This window comes from Nilaparvata lugens, chromosome 1 (genome assembly GCF_014356525.2).
Source record: "Nilaparvata lugens isolate BPH chromosome 1, ASM1435652v1, whole genome shotgun sequence".
Lineage (NCBI taxonomy): Eukaryota > Metazoa > Arthropoda > Insecta > Hemiptera > Delphacidae > Nilaparvata > Nilaparvata lugens.
In genome coordinates, this window is record NC_052504.1 from 9,797,899 (window position 1) to 9,816,511 (window position 18,613).

Sequence of the window (18,613 nt, forward strand, 5' to 3'; positions counted from 1 at the left end):
TAGATAAAATAATAACGTAGTCCTTGTGCTATTTTTCTTCCAAATTTATAGGTGACAAAAATCTGTGGTATTTTGACAATTTCTTAGTCTTTTTCAATTGATAGAGTAAATTTTACGATTCATATAACCATAGAAGAATAATATTGGCTAATGCTATCTTTCCTGCATCATATAACGTAGCATAATTTGGTTACCAAGCCTATAGCATCTGATGATGTGTGGTGTCATTTTATTCGAATTACACGATTTATTTCAATTATTTTAGTGCCAGTGTAATAACAATGTTAACTTTTTGATAACACTGTTACGAACACTTTCCGCTTTAATAGGAATATATTCAACATTTTCAACATTGTTTTCCTAAAGGCGTTTTCCTACAGACATATGCGTCAAGAACACACGCATTTCGCTTCTCAAGAGCTGATACTATTCCCATTATATATGTATCTTACTGTTCCTGTACAATATAATACATTGATATAGCATCAACTTATGAAAATTGAAATGCTCGTGTTCGTGGCGCATAAGTCTGTACGCACATTCAGATTGAGTTGGAATATTTTGTGTAATAAATCATAACAGATTATTGATAATAAAGAGAATGAACAAATACATAATTCAGAAGTTATACGTGAGAGTGAGAATTGATAGGGTCCTGTGATGAAATATATTTCGTTGACTAGACCTACTGATACTATTTCAAACAGCTAAATAATTTCCCGCTTATAACACAGCTACTTCATACAGCTACTAAATTTCGTAGACTACAGATATTAAAAATAAACAAATTTCAGGTAATATATGAGAGTGAGAGTTGATAGGGTCCTGTAATGGAATATATTTCGCTGACTAGACTTTCTGATACTATAAAAATGATACTATTTCACACAGCTTACTACATTTCGTAGACTACAGATACAATAAACATTTATACAGAAAGAAATTGTCAGAAAAAATTAGTTCTTTATGTACTTAAAATTTTGAAGGACATTAAGCAAAACATTAAGCAGAGTTCAAGCAGCAGAGATGCGTTTTCTTCGAAGTGTGAAAGATTGTACAAAGTTAGACAGCTTCGGCAATGATGACATTAGAAATGAATTGGGAATATCAGCATTAGCTGCACAACTTGAAATAAACAGATTGCACTGGACAACCCATGTGGAACGAATGCCAAATACTAGAATTCCAAAGGCTGTCATGAAATATAGACCCTACGGTAGAAGGGATATTGGCAGACCTCTAAAAAGATGGTAAGATAAATATTTGTATCCTTTGAAACCGGAACAGGTGTGTACGCCTAATCCTGGAAAGAAGAAGAAGATGAAGAAGAAAAAGAAGAAGAAGAAGAAGAAGAAATTTGAAGGAAATAAATATTTAGTAGAATATATTATTATTTTGATGGAAAAGCTGGAAAAATGTTGCTGGAGATGAAATTCTGTCAAATAATTCTTCAAACCATGGAGGTTTGTTTATACAGAAGGAAATTGCCAACTAATTCTGAAATTTGTGAAACTTATCATCTCAAATTTTATGAAAATGAATATGTAGTAGAACATATTTTTGATAAAAAAGCTGGAGAGGAATAAATGTTGCTAGAGCTAAGAAACTGTCAAAAAATAATCGCCAAAGTGAAGAAAAAGGTGAAAAATATACGGTACTAGATTTATTTTCACACACATTTCGATCTCATTGGACATCAGGAATGCTTTCACTGAGACAGTGCACCTTAAATAATAGATTATGAAACGGTATCAATTCGGGTCAGTGTCGCCGTGTTGTGATGATACTGAGGCACGAGAAAGTAGAGATATGAAATGATTGGATCATTTCATTTTAGAACTGGATCATATTTGTTACGCTCAAAAAACAACTTTCTTCCCTCCAATGTCGTCCGTGGTTCATCGTTTGAACGTGTTCGGTGTTCAGATGAGAGTAAAATTGCTGCCACAGAAAAATATCAGGTGTGAAATGCAGCGGCACTCATAGTGATAGTAGCCCACTGAGATGATGGATGTTGATAACATCCGACGAATCTTCCTTGATGACCTACTTCTTCTATCAATCAATCTGATCCTATCAATAAAGATCACTAAACCGTTTCCAACTAACTGCCAGATCACAAACCAGGGCGATGTTTTCATTCAGATAACGATGCATGCAAATCCGAATCCAAATCTGATTGTGCAGGAAATAATAGTTGCAATTGGTTCACTGATTACAAATAATTATTTATAATGTTTATTACACTAGATTATCGTCATTATTATACACAAGAACTATCTAAATGAATCTTGTTGCTTATTGTTGAGGAATTAATGTTGACAAAATTATTGATTTTGACTTCTTAAAATATTGTTTGAATATTCTGTAGTGATTGCAATGACTTAGTCGCCACTCAAGGTGAAATATAAAAATACATTCACGTGAGTTCTTCTCTAAAATTATTGTCCTATATCAAATAAATAAACTAAATTCAATCTGAAATAAGATGTTTCATGTGTTGCCTGTTTCTGTGCTGCTTCCTTTTGGAAGATTCATATGATTTCCGGTTTCTAATCTAACATATCCTATTCTAGTATGTACATTATACTAACAAGTCAATACAAATGTACAGATAGAATATTATGCTTTTATAGTACACTGTGAGTTGAGCAAAACAATATTTTTCACACTATAATCAATAAGGGAAGCTCCAAAAAACATTGAATCAAAAGCAAGTAATTGATATTTGAAGAGAATAGAGTGAGTTGATAGTTCTTCTCACTAATAAGATACATTTCCAATTTCAATTCACAATATTCCTTTCATAGATCCCATAAAAGCTCAGTTGTAACAAATCAAATAGATAATTGAGAAATAGCATGTGAAGTTTCCACAGAATAGAATATTCTATAAACGATTCAAAAATCATGGATTTCATTGGAAAAGTAGTTGATTTTAGAAGTTTTCTATAAACGTCGAATGAAGTTGACGGATTATGGGTTTTGATCGATATCTCCACATTTGCATTAAAAATTAGGTTCATAACATCTCATAAGCTTTGGCCACTGGAAACAGTCATTAATTCAAAGTGAAGTATAACTATCATTTTAAATACCTAAATATCCTATAATCTATTTACATATAACATTACATTACACTGTATCTTATACAACAATAAATAGCTTAATTATTATTTACTTAAGTATCAGTTCATCATGATAAAAGAGGAAAGATTCAATCATCTCGCTTATCATTTAATACTGCCTGAAAGAAATTTAACTATATAATATAGTGGGAAACAGATTCAATTATTCTAACTTCAACAGAAATAAATATATTGATTCATGAAAATGGCAAAAATTAGGCATTATATTCTCCTAATCCAAGACTGTTATGTAAATCATAATAAGTTTTTCCACAATAATTCTATACTGTTTAATCAAATGATAACGAAACAATTCAATAGACGAGTGAAACATGGAGTATTACATATTTCTAGTTTTACAAGACGGAATTTAGGGAGCATTATCATAATTTACTATTATTAAAGAATCTTTATATAATTGGAGTATGAATAAGATAATTATGAAAAGGTACTGATGAGTTACTTGATGATGGCCAGATAGAACTTAACAGTCCGTCTCACAGGTAACTTATAGAGTTATTTCAAAGTTATCTTATGCTCAGTCCAGTTATCAGTTTATGAATGAGAGTACAGTATTTCAAAGTTATCTTATGCGCAGTCCAGTTATCAGTTTGTGGATGAGAGTAGAGTAATCAAAGTATATAAAAACGACTAAACTTACATAATTTTTCGATTATTGTGTAACATTGAATGATGAGAGTAATGAATGAGTTGTTTGAATCTAGATTTGAGATTAGAATAATAGTGATAGCAAAGGGAAGGTGATAATAAATATAAGATTGATCATAGACCATACATACTCGACGGAACCGTGTTCCGCCCCTATATACACTCGCCTCCTCGGTTTGATTAATGGATAGTGGGGGAGAGAGCTTCCTGGAAGGCTCTCGAACTAAATCTTTGGGACTAGCTGGCCATTTTGACGAATTCAGCGTTATCGTAGCCGGGGTGCACAAAGGTGGTAGTGACACCCTTGCGGTCGATCTGACGCACTCTGACGAAGAGGAAGGCAGCCACCAGGCAGGCGACCACGACAACCACCAACAGCATGATCAGTCCAGCTACGAATCCAGGCAAACTCATGCAGATCGACTCGCCGTCGAACACACCTTCAGGCGAGGACACCACCACTGTCTCGTTGGCTCCTGCAGCTCCTCCTGCATTCAATGCGAAGTTCACGTCGCCAGGTGCCACAACCTGGATGATTCGGCTCGTGTTGACATCGGTCATCTCCTGTGCCTCACGCTTGTAAACATGCGACACAACAAATGTGTGGAGAATCTCACCAGCACCTGGCAGGTCACGTCGTCTCCTAGCTCCGGCCAAGTCGGGGAGACCCTCGACAGATCGTGGTCTTCCGCCCAGTGTTGCCAGATTACCTTCCAGGTCATCAGGTGCTGTTCCCTTACGTTTCATGGTTGTGTACTGAGCTTGATGTCCTGGGAGAGGAGGAGGTGGCAGGTGAAGGTCATTGTTGTGAACGTTGTTGTGTTCGTTGTTCTGTGAGCTGCTCGTGCTGGGTGATGTGTGGTGTGGAGCTGGTGATGATGGCGAATCTGAAGGATTGGATGTGGATGATGGAGGAGCCACAACTTCGGGCTTGTTCTCTGAGTAGGCTCCAGCTGGGCCGGACGGGTGTCGTGGGTCGGGGTAGGCGGCTGGTGCCCCATACTCGGGCAAAGGTGGGGGTGGAGGTCCATATTCAGAGTGAGCAGACAACGCTGGTGGAGGTGGAGGTCCATACTCGCCTCCCAGATGAGGCAGTCCGTAGTCGTTGCCACAACGTGGCTCGGGACAGTTGTAACGGCAGACCTGTATCACACACTGGAAGTGCACATTCATCGAGTCTGGGAACTTGAACGCTTGGAAGTAGGCGAACGACACTACCGATGCTGACGGCCCAAAGTTCTTGATCTTCTGGAACTTGGACATGATCTTGGGCCTGACTACACATCCATGCTGGTCGACCAGTTGGATGGGGGCCCGTTTGCCGTCATGAGCCACACAGTTCCTTACCAACATGTCGAACTTGTTCTCGTCATCCTTGATAGCCAACACCATGGTCATGGTCTGTCCAATCTTCACGATTCCGGACACCTCGCTAGCCCAGGGTCCTTTTCCCACCTGGATCTGCATCCAGCACTGCAGGTTGTCTCCGAGGAAGTTGGCGGTGACGGCGTGGAGCATGTCGACCTGAAAGGGCCGAAAGGTGACCGCCTTCTCGTAGAAGTCGTACCAGGTGCAGCGCAGCTTCCTAGCCTGGTCCCAGACCTCCTGGACATAGGGGTCGTACTGGATGATGATGGTGTTCTCGACGTAGCTGCCGCTCGGCGTCGAGTAGCCGCCTCCTGAGTTGTGATTGGCTGAAGACGACATGCCGCAGCTGTTCAGGAAAATTTCGAATGTGGCGCTGAGGTGGCCCGAACCCGGCTTCAGGTGCACGCAGTGCGGGTCACTGTAGAAACCTGTTGAGAACAAAAACACAATAGTTTATAACTAATTTTCATCATAAATAGCTACCAAAAATATCATATATTTAAAATACACTTATGAATTCATGTGTGTGAATATGCATAACACTCTTATTTCCGATTTGATTGTATGGTATGAGATGTTGTGGTATTTTTCCATAATTGAAAGAATAAGACTTTGATATTGTCAATACCACTTTTATTCATTCGAAAATTAATTTATAATTCAGAACCAGGTTTCATGGTAAAACCTACCACATCTTCACCTTCAGGTGGTAGGTTTTACCATGAAACCTGGTTCTGAATTATAAATTAATTTTCGAATGAATAAAAGTGGTATTGACAATATCAAAGTCTTCTTCTTTCAATTACTCTTATTTCCAGTCAAAAATAATTGTTTAGAGTAGATGACTATGTATTTTCGTAATGGGACCTCGATGAAACAAGCTGCTCCAGGATGGATTTCCCAGAACTCGGGTGAGTGTACATCATAAGAGTATATTTACAATACAAGCACAACTCGCATGTAATGTATTGCATTCTCAAATAAGTTGATACAATCATTGAAATGAGAGTAGAGTAGAATAGTGTTTTTGATAGGGAACAAGCAGTATTACCTATTAATTTTTTATCGTGACAGCTTTTATATATTATATGGATACTCCCAATAACCTCACATAGTTAATACTTTCTCATTAGAAACATGAAACACCTATTCAATCTGTCTGGTTAGTGACGAAACTTCTATAATAACCAACACTAATCCAATAGCTTTTCAAGTCATGATCCTTCAAAAATCATAAATCATTGTGCCTGAGACAATTTTTAGTTTCTTAGTTCTGGGTAGTTTATTTAACTCTATTTTCTTGTGATAAGTGTATGATTTATTAACCTTTGATTTGTTACGTTGTCAAATTTTGCCATAAATAATTGAATTGAATTGTCTTAATTGTCAGTTTAGTTCTCAGGTGAACACTGATAGTTGCCACACAGAGAAACTGTGGAGTAGCTACATTGATTGTTTAGAAAGATACAATGAATGTAACTGAAAACAATACGAAATGAATAGAGAAAGCATGGTATTTTTGTAGTCAGAATTATTTAAAGAAAACATTCCACTCCAGCTACCGTGTTCTAGTGTCCAATTAAGCACTGGTCAAGGCTCTCTGCTTAACATTATGGTGGCATTATTATTTGTGTTTTAGAAAGTGAAACGGAGAAATAAAAACGCAAATTTAATCTGATTGAACATATCCGCCCGACAGGCAGAATAATTGGAGGAGAATATCTTAATACGGAATCGTTTCGAAAGAGAAATCACGCTGGTATTTTTGACAACAATGGCTTCTGTGTTTGTTCAAGTGATGGAAACTAGAATCCACTCCTCGTCCTAAGACAACTTCTTTATTACTCCGAATAAGAGGGCGGTTGCGCTCCAAGTGACTAGGACAATAACCTACAAATCTGATATATCAAAGGTACTGTTATCCTAACCAGAAGTTATTCACAGAACAATGTAACTAGAATATTATTCAATTATTAGAAGGAAGGACATCTGAGTTGTGTCATCAATGGAACAATGTGATGACTATTTTCTGTCGTAATGTTTAGGTTGGAGTGAATTATTATGTAATATGTAAAGGTAGAGGAGCAAACTTTAAACCTAGAGAAGCGACACAATTTTGAAGAGCCATTGATGAATGATTTCAGATCTAAAAAAATTGGAAGTTTATGAGAGTGATTTGCTTATAATTAAGGGAAGCAACTAAAGTCTAGAGGAACAACAAAGTTGTGATAAGCCATTGAAGAATGATTTCAGATCTAAAAAAATGTAAGTTCATGAGAGCGATTTTGTAATAATTATAGGAAGCAACTTGAATCTAGAGGCGCAACCACATTTTGAAGAACCCTTGATTAAAGATTTCAGGTCTAAAGAATTGTAAGTCTAAAGGTGCGTACAGATTTACGCGCCCCGAACATGAGCAATTCACTTTCAATCAGCTGATGACAAGCTTTTTATATCTGTATCTTACCGTTTCTGTAAAAATAAAGTTATAGTCAGCTGATTTAAAGTGAATTGCTCATGTTCGCGGCGCGTAAATCTGTACGCACCTTAAGAGAGCCTGTAAAACATCAACATTCTAATTGATATTATCATTCATGAAAATGCTTCACTCTTATATTCTGTCCCATTGACACAAAGCTCTCATTGGTGAAATAAATATAACACTATTAAATAATAGTATAAGGTATTTCATGACTTGAAGAACAAGTGAAGAAGAACTGCAAAGTGTTTCGTATCAATTGTTAAGTAAATATTCAAGTTGTTCATAGAATTTGCATACTTGTTTTTATGAGATGGGAAGAAGAACTTTAAAGTGTTATTTTTTTGTTTGAGAAGAGAATATTGAAGTGGTTCATAAAAATAGGCTGAAATAAAATATGACCGTATAGTATATAGGATGATTGATCATTTAAGTAAAGGACACCCGTCCTTGAATTTGACTATTCTCCCAGAATGATTGTACCAGCCTCATTGGATTTAGATTTTATTGTTACAATCAGCTTATTTATATAAAAATAAGTCTGCAAACTGGAATATGCAGATATGCTATAATAACATACTGTGACTAATCATCAGCAACCGGAATAGTTTTAAACCATCAATTACTATATTGGAGAATCTGCTATGAACAAATCAATTACGTTATCAAATGGAATAAAAAGATTAAGAAATTGTCAAAAACCACGAATTTTATCGATAGTTATAAGGACCGGTTTCGGTTGTTACAATCTCTGATAAACTCCGTTTAACCGAAACCGGTCTTTCTAAGTATCAATAAAATCTGTGGTTTTCGACAATTTCTTAGTCTTTCTATTTAATATGAATAATTACTACAATATCAACTTCTCAACTACTTACAAAAATTAATTATCTATATTTTTATACAAGTTCAAATTTCGTCAAATAGGAAGGAAACAGATAAACTACTGGAATGAATTTTAAGGGTCGGTTTCCGAGCTCGGGATTTAGCTAGTTCTAGACTTTAACTGGCTTTAAACTCTGGGTCAGAAAAATTGGCTTTCCGAGTCAGAGCGTTAACGTAGCTGAGGATACTTAAATAGACTCTGGAGTTTAGAGATCACGTTAGACCCTGGAGTTTATAATTTCGCTTTTTGAGTGAAGGGCTTATAAGTCCAGGACATGAATTAGATTCTCGCCTCTTTTCCGAGTCGAGGATTTATTGAAAATCGTTAAGTCCAGAACTTGAAACAGCGTAATTTTAAACCCTCGACTGGGGTAGGGTTTAAATTTGAGTTCTAAACTTAACTGAGGAAACACAATTCAGTTATAGTTTTGGAGTAGATGAAAAGCCAAATAGATGTCATGGAATACCTAAATTATTTGGATTAGTTCATCTAAATTCATAATTTATAGTTTGCAAGTTTATTTTGCAATAAAATTGTATCAAAATTATGCGTACCTAGTAAAAAACTAACCTTATTTTACGAATGTGACATAACCTAAAAATGTTCAAGAAAAGTAATTTAAGGATTGGCTTGGAATTTATATTCCAATCTGAATGTTATTAATCAATGTTAAATTCAACATATTAATATAACAATAATAAATTATCATTCCAGTTTTCTTTTCAAAACAAATACGTTTTCAAACTCAATAGCCTAATGAAATTTCTATTCCAATATCACTGGTTAGGATCAATGATCAATAATAGCAAAAAGTAAAATAAAATGTTTATTCATTCATCTTTCGAAAGGTAGGTTTTGCTTTGAATAGGCCTACAAAGAAATCGAAACGTATTTTCACAAAATAGTTTGGAGAGCATGCTCATTTGAATTATCTTGCTGCAATCAGAACAATATAACAGCAAAATATTGTGAATTTCCCTCATGTTCACTACATTAAAGTCCTGGACTCAAATAAGTCAAGAACTTTATAGACCCCGAAGCTTAGAAGATAAAATCGTGTCTCAGAAAGTCGATTTAGACCCGAGCGCTAATTTCAGTCCTGGACTTTGTAAGTCCAGAACTTATAGATCCCGAGCTTGGAAACCGCCCCTAAAACTATTTGGAACAGGCATTTTGTATTTCATGCACTGTTGTATGGGTCTGTTTATTCTGATAACTAATTCAATGTATCGATATTATTTTAATAAAAAAAGAGATCTACGATTTACAAGCAGATATTCGAGGAGACATTTGATAATTATGAGACTCCATGTCCTATTCAACACTCCAGTACTCAACATCCATTTCATCAAGCACCAGTCTCACAATGATGAAGCACACCCAATTTGTCAAGTGCACTCGAATTCCATACCTGCAAATTCACATTTCGATAATTATTTAATAGCGAGTAAATGTTTCCAGGTCGATAGCACCTTAGATATAATGTGCGTGTTGTAAAGTGGTCGTTTTTCGAGGGCACTTTATCGAAAAGTGGGGCTTGGACGGAGATCAAGTATGACGGGCAGTTTAAAGTAAGTATACTCTTGTTTCGGGTTCTCAACTGTCAGTCATCAGTCAGTAGTGGCTTCAAGGAGCGGTTCAGGTGTATGACTTGGCACAACATTCCTATATTTCTCTCTTTCTCTCATGCGGTAGCAAGTTGGGAAAGGAAAGAGCAGAAGTTAGCATTTCCTAGGATCGTGCAGGATATGCCCCGAAGAGAGCGGACGTACGAATTCCTTTCTCTCGCCTTCAAATGTAGGTCTGATACGTATATCTCTGGTGAGAAACGACCTAAGACACTTCTGTTATCAATCACACCAGCTGCATACCTCTATAATGCTCTCATCAACACTTCCATTATAATTCTTTACCGCTGTAAGACACGTTCAATTCGATTATCTCCATCCATCTTTATCTAATCATTCCATCTATAATCTCTCCACCACCTTATCAGCGCTTTCAAACTATCTTCATATTTTCTATTCCATGCCATTTCTATTTTTACTCCTCCATTCCTCATCTTTCTCATTGAGATTTAACGTATCGCAGGTTTTGTTTCCTGATATATTGTTCATGGAATCATGGAATTACCCAATTATTCCATTTATCCCATATGAGATCCTAAGGTGCGTACAGATATAGGCGCCGCGAACATGAGCAATTCACTTTCAATCAGCTGACTATATCTGTATTTTTACAGAAACGTAAGATACAGATATAAAAATCTTGGCATCAGATGATTATATCTGTATTTTTACAGAAACGACAAGATACAGATATAAAAAGCTTGGCATTAGATGGTTATATCTGTATTTTTACAGAAACGGTAAGATACAGATATAAAAAGCTTGGCATCAGATGGTTATATCTGTATTTTTACAGAAACGGTAAGATACAGATATAAAAAGCTTGGCATCAGCTGACTATATCTGTATATGTTCGCGGCGCGTAAATCTGTACGCACCTCTATAGTCTCACGCAGGTTTCATGTCCTGATATATGATCATGGAATCATGGAATTACTCAATTATTTTATTCATCCCATATGAGATCCTAGTCTCACGCAGGTTTCGTCTCCTGATATATCTTCATGGAATCAAGGAGTTACTGAATTTTATGCCATGTATCCAATGAGATCTTAGTCTTACTATCACTAGCATTATTCATCCAATTTTATCGCGTGTACTATTCACTATTCTCTGTCCCTACTTATTTTACTCATATTTATGTTATTTATTTTATACTGTGATGCTTTTTTATTTAAGTAATTAATTTTTATTTCATATTGATGTATCTTATGTGTGTGTGTGTGTGTGTGTGTGTGTGTGTGTGTGTTAATAAATAAATTGAAATTGAAATTGAAATTTTCTCTTGATTTCATCTCACACCCATGAAAGCACATAGAGAGACCTGTAAATAGCTTGAAAACCTGTAAATTACTTGAAGTAATCAACGTGCATTGATTTGATTGAATCAATTTGATTAGTTCCATTATGGAAAACACTACTGTTACAAACTAGTGACCCTTTCTTTCATTATCTCTCTCTTCCTTTCGCCTCTTTACTTTCATCTCATTCGCACCCTCTTGATTCATCCAACCTATCAATTCTAACAATTTTCCCCGCAAAAGTAAGTATCTCATGAAACTGTGAACTACTTATACCTTCTATCATCTACTAACCTTTCTATCACTCCACACTTTATTCAATCCCATCCTCTTCTCTATCTCTCTCAATATATTCATATTCATAGTTTTATCTCTTCTGTTCCATTCACCAGTCGTATTCCAATTAATTCAAGAATTATTTATTTATTCATTCATATATTTATTTATACATTTATAAATACAATATAATTCTCAACTATGAATGATTGAGAAAGGAACAACAGGCTTAAAGCCCGAAACTGTTCCTTTCCCAAATTTAGATAGAAATTATCCAAAAATAGCTAATATACCTTAGGCAACATCAACATGCCAATGTATGAAATTGATTTATTGAACAGAGGAGAAATAATCTTTGTTCAGAATTCAATTGTTTTCATAAAAAGGATGTCAACGCAATGTCTTTGTATGAGACAGAAGTGGAAGAATTGTGAGCGATGAGTTTATTATTGTGTGAGGAAGGCTTATTATGTGCTGAATAAATATAATGTGATAAATGAATAAATATTTGTACACAATGCTGATTGTGCTGTAGGAAATTAATACTCTATGGGTGATAGAAGTATGTTACTATTCATGGATTATTGATGTGTTTATTACACGCTGGATGTGCTGTAGGGAATCAATCAATCTTCATGGGCATTCATACTTGAATGAGTATTAGTTCAATAGACTATCAATTCCATTGATAGTTAAGGAGTCTATTAAAACATGAAGCTATCATGGACTGGGATTTCAAAATAGAAAGTGACACTCAATAGTAATAGGTCTACTAATAAGGAATTGAATTATGTTCTCACCCAATCATTGTAATGTATATGATTTGTGCTTGTTTGTGAATGAAATCGAATCAAACATGTACTTCAAAATGCTACTGCATCATAAATGGAATTGAATTTTATTAGGAAATAGCATACAGTAACTATTGATTCATTGTCTCAACATAAATTATTATAGAAAAAGACATTCATATTCGTAGACAATGGTAGAATTAAAAACATGATCTTGCTAACAAAATCCATCGACGTCCATAGGAACTAGGAATGAAAACCGTGATCAAATGGGGGTGATAAATTTTTTCATGTATTCATATGATACGTGCGTGATTCGTGAACATGATTCAAACCATCAAAATATGATTGTATGGTATGAGGTGTTGTGGTATTCCTCCATAATTGAAAGAATAAGACGTTGATATTATCAATGAATTAATTTTCGAATAAATTAAAGTGGTATTGACAATATAAATCTTCAAAATATGATTCTTTTAATCATCAAAATATGATTGGACAAGTCGATACTGTGATGAATTGGAAACTGTAAATAGGAATCATTGATTCACTCGTATCATAACAAACTGCCTTTTATTATATGATCTTTAAGGAATGAAAATTGTTCCTCAATATATACTCCAATTGAACTAATTAGAATGCCCTGTCAAGTTAGTCAATTTTCTAAGCTATTATGATTCTAGTTGAATATATGTGCTTTGGATAACTACTCTTATTGTTAACTATAACTCAACTATAACTATAGTTATAGTTAACTATAACTTATTGTTAGCCACTCTTATTGTTATTAACTACTCTGATTGGAATGCATTTCCTCATGTATAAGTTTTTAGCAAATGAATTTCAATCTCAATAATGAACTGCAGCTTACAGTCATCTCTAGATCTGCCTTGGTCTTCTTATGGTGAAACTCAATGATTGACAATGAGTGATCACCGAAACTTAGTTGTCATTGTTAGCCGAATCCAGGCTCGACAAGATTTTCAACATACCCACATACAAGTTATGTAGTCATAAACTAAATTTCAAATTAGTTTCCTCTCCGTTTACGGCTGTCATTCGTGACACACTTTGCATCGAAATAAACAGTTTGAGTGGACTCTTTACTAAATGTTAGTTGGCTCACGATCTTGAGTAATATGCGTGTTGTGTGGGTATTTGTATTGTAATTGAATTTTTCTCGTTTTTTGTGTGCAGAGTGTAGTGGCTGCTAACCGTGAGTCTGTGACTGCGTTTGGTGCAAGTCACGCCCAAGGTTGATATACAGTATATATGCTACTATACTACAGTATATATTATATACTACTAGTAAAGATAGTAGTATATATTTTCCTTGAGTCACGCCGAATGGGTGAATGGGTGTCACACGATTCGCCATTTGCATAAGTTACGCTGTTGTACCACAAAATTCGAGTCGGGAAGCTTTTCCGGTCTCGGAATGTTTAGGACAACCTTGTAAAGCTTGTGTGACTTCTCTCACAATTTATTTCTGTGCCCTCATGCTTTACCCTCTGTGTTTAGTTCACTCTATAAAGGTTTGTATTTGAAAAATTAATGATCCCCCCTTGCTTAGTTTACTCTATGGAGGCTTGTTTTTGAAGAAAGAAGGTTTGTGGGGTGGTGGTCTGGAAGTTGAAACTGTAATCTGAATAGTCAATCTTTCATCCTCCATGTTATTTACATCATTATCATTTCTGAAGATAGATAAACAATACAAATCTGGAGTGGCTGAAGTTTAAGCTCAAGATAGTATGGAATGAATATCGATAATTGCTTCAAAAGTTGAACATATTGAATACTTGTGCTTCTTGGGACGATTTTTCAACTGCCTCAATGAAACAGTGTTAGCTCAAGATAGCATAGAATGAATATTGATAATAGCTTTGAAGTGGACCAAATTGAATACCTGTGCTTCTAGGGACTTGTGACGATTTTTCAACTGCCTCAATGAAACAGTGTTGTCGACGCGCATAGTCGAGGAAACTACAATTTTCCTGAGGGAGGAAAAGTATATTTTGCCTCCTCATAAATTCTATTAGATTAAACAGATGATTTCAAACAGATTATGTTTGTCAAGCTCCGTTTAATCTGATAGAATTTAAAAGGACGGCAAATATTGTACGAACAAAAATTGGTGTGTGTGTGTGTGTGTGTGTGTGTGTGTGTTGTGTGTGTGTGTGTGTGTGTGTGTGTGTGTGTGGTGTGTGTGTGTGTGTGTGTGTGTGTGTGTGTGGGGCTTAACGTACACATAATTTTCTTCTCCAGCTACACAAATAACTTCAACGATTATATAGTTTCTAAATATGCTCCAATAACTTCAACGATTTTATATTTTTAAGTTTTTGTGATAGTTCCATGTAACTTCCTCTAGACTACTAACTTAAAATGTGATCTTCAGAAATTTCTGCAGGGAGAATGTGTCAAAATAACCTCATCCCATACCCAAAGCAGATTAGCAACGCAGATTAGAACCTTCATCGTAAATAATAGTTCAATTTCATTTGTTTTCCAGTATTATCATCTGTAAGTTTTTTCCTAAAAGGAAGAATACAAACTCTCAATGTAAACATTGAAAACTGATAACAAAGCTACTTCTACTCTTAGCACAAACTATATTAACTTTTCAAAGAATGTATAGACAACAGTGTAAATACATCATCTACTCGTACAACAACTAAAGCATCATATTAAGTTCTCTAAACGGTTACTCAGGTGATGAAGCTTCCCAAGGACTGAAATACACAAGGCATTCTCTCAGACGAGTTGACACGGCACGACGGGACATGAAGCTCTCCTACTGGCTGATTCTCCATACGCAAACACAATCAGCCAATCAGAGAGCTACCTATCCTGTGGTGTCGTCACAGGACTGGAAGCTCTCCGATTGGCTGATTGAGTTGATGTTTCGAGAGTCAGCCAATCGGAGAGCTTCCTGCCCTGCAGTACTGTGTTGACTCGTCTGGTAAAACGAGTCGTATGTTTTGGTCCTAAGAAGAGCTTCATTTGCCGTTTTGAACTATATTGTCAATATTATATCAATATAGTATATAGTATATAATATAGTATATATTATATACTATATCAATATTATTCTTGACCAATGATTGTAGCTTACCACTATAGGGCCCGGTCGCTCCAAAGTTTGTCAAAATAATCATGGTCAGAATAAAATAAGGGTTGTGCACCAAGCCTTTGTTGTTTCAATTGAAGTCATCACAGGATTACAGAAAAACTTGTCATAATAAGATCACTTTGGAACTATTTAAAACAAGGTCTATAAATACAGGGTATGACACGTTCCCTGGAAGCATTGCAAAATCGCCATTTTGTGGGGTTCTTGTTCACAAATCTTCAAATTTATCAGCTGTTATCATTAGAGATTAAAATGATATGTTATTTGTATTTTTTCAAGGGATAATGCATGGCGTTGAATTGTAAAATGAATTCTTCCAATACAGAATAATAGTATTCAGAATCCAGCTAGGAACTGAATTGTTGATTTTTAGATTCAATTGATTGGGAACTTCGAACTAATTTTGAGGTTAGCCTCTTGTCCCAATTCCTTTTGAATCATTAAAACATATAGTTACAAGAATAAAAACAATTTTCTAAAATGAATAAATAAATTATTGAGCCATTTATTATAGAAATTTCAATATTAAAAATCGAAAACCTGAAATTACATATCATCTGATCCAGAATATTTTTTTTGATTTTGTTATGAGCAAATTGGATTTTCAAATATACCGCCCTAAAAACCTCACAAGATAACCGCTCCCTATGGAACACGGATGTCTTGACCTGTTTTTTATAGACCTTGATTTAAAATACCTGTCATATACTACTAATTTATCTTCTCCCATTTTATCTATATCTCTTGTTATCAGTGTGTTTTCAATAATTTCCATAAATTCTAAAATTAATTTTTGATAATAACTTCACCAAAAATGATGAATCTATACTTGACTGATATATTGAAGAATGTAATTAATTACCTTTGGAGAATATCATTCCATAGAAAGGCCGGTCGAACTCGATGTTGACGCGCATATGCGTCTTCTCACACTGAACCTGCAGATGCTTGATCTGCGGCATGTCGGGGGTGGCGAGAGGCCACGGGTCGTCAGGGCCCGGCCCCGAGGCGGGTGGTGGCCCATACTGTGGGCCCGGGGGCGGGGGCGGCCCGTACACGGCCCGGTGCTCCAGAGGCAGATTGGCCGAGTCCAGAAGTGGAGCTTCACTGCCAACTCCCTGTAACAATAAAATAGAAACGATTAAAGTTGAATTCTCATTCTTCCATAATAATACAGGCCTACACAACAAAACATAAGGTAATAAATAACAAAATTTTAGTTGAAAAATAAAACTGAAACACATTCCTATGCAGTATTAGAATATCTGTATAATAATCAGTCTATTCTTTAGATTGATTTGACCTAGATACATTTGTTAAATGTGGACTCGCTTACAATTTACGCTCATACTTTTTCTCTCTTTTTTCCTACCTTCTTCTCCAATTCTTCCCTTTTCCGCTCCTCTTTACCCTTCATTCCTTACTTTTATACCCTCTACCTGCCTATTACATGGGAAACAATAGTTGGCTAGGTATTTTTCCTCCTTTCTTTCTTTGCAGCACACCCCACCATAAAGCCTGTTTTTGTATTTCATTAAAAATTTATTCTTTATTGTGAATTTTTGTAGTTTGATTTCTCTCATCATAAGCGAGCAATTTCTGTATATCTGTTCATATTTTTATATATGGTTATTCATTATGTTCAACTGATCTCGAAAACGGCTCTAACGATTTTCACGAAATTTGGAACATAGTAGGTTTATGATATAAAAATTTGATTGCACTAGGTCTCATCTCTGGGAAAACTCGCTGAAGGACATGAAAAGGATAATAATTATTCATCCTTGGAAAAACAGATGATAAATTCGTCGTTTGTCGATAGCAGAAGATGCGTGTGCCAGTGTGAGAGATCAGCTGTGTAATCAATCAGCTTACCGTATCTCGCGAGAAATATTATCTAGAAATTTTAATAGACTCGATCAAAATAATCTGATTTGTTGACATGACATTGTCTATCATTCTAGATTGGAGTATAATCATAATATTCAATGTTAATCATTATTTTACAGTTACAAGTGATTAGTGAGTGTTATTTTGCTATTCGATTTGGTTTGTAAACAATCTAAATTAGCACTTTTTATTTTGAAATATTTGGACTGAAAATTGGACCTGGATATTAAAGTATATGAAACATAACCTACTTTTTGGACCATTTATAGTGTATAAATCATTATTCGGGGAAGAAACAGACTGAGCCTGTTAGTCCTTCCCCAATCATTTTGAATAAAATTATGTTATTTTTATCAGTAAATAAATAACGAGCGAAGCTCGGTGTCTCGATATTTAATAATAGTTCAACATAATAATTATTGGATAATAATTTGATCTCAATGATGAAGAATAAGATGATGTTTAATACGGTCAGCTGTTATGATAGAAATTCAATCTTTGAATGAATGAATGAATGAATGAATGAATCAATCAATCAATCAATCAATCAACTTTTACAAATTAATTCGAATTCCCTCCATGCTTGATGTTCAAAGTCGAATGCAAATCAATAAATAAAGTTAGAGTATGAACGGATTCATAAGTTCTTCCTTGAAGAAGTATTCATGTATTCATTGTAGTATTTCATATGTCATTCTAAGTATTCATTAAATGAATACTGATGGTCATTTTGATGCTGAAAATCGGACAATAAGAAATTTGCACAGTGATGTCATTCAAATGTTTTAGGATTGACATTATCATTAGAATAATAACCATTTTGTGGATTCACATGGAAAATGTGTGGAGTCATTTATGCCAGCAATAACTGGAAATTGTATATAGCATAATAAATCACGTAACTCTTATCAAGGTAGTTTATCTCCATAATAGACAGGTAAATATCACTGTTACTGCAGCAGCTAATTAAACTGCATAAGCAGGTAATTTGAAGAGAGAAACTTGGTGAGAATCCTCTCGTTTGTTAATCATCTCATTATCAGGCGGTGTTACAAATCTCGTTAA

At 35.2% G+C, this 18,613-nt stretch overlaps 1 protein-coding gene across 2 annotated transcripts in view; it reads right to left on the reverse strand.

The window, feature by feature from the left end:
- Positions 1-2,221: 2,221 nt before the first annotated feature.
- LOC111050778 overlaps positions 2,222-18,613 on the reverse strand; it is an 87,133-nt gene continuing 70,741 nt past the window's right edge. For both annotated transcript variants that reach the window (XM_039429733.1, XM_039429729.1), the window contains exons 3-4: positions 16,521-16,776; positions 2,222-5,592 (exon numbers count right to left, since the gene is read on the reverse strand). In XM_039429733.1, coding sequence (XP_039285667.1) covers positions 4,034-5,592; positions 16,521-16,776 — 1,815 coding nt within the window. In that variant the 3' untranslated portion in view covers positions 2,222-4,033. The remainder of the gene's footprint in view (positions 5,593-16,520; positions 16,777-18,613) is intronic.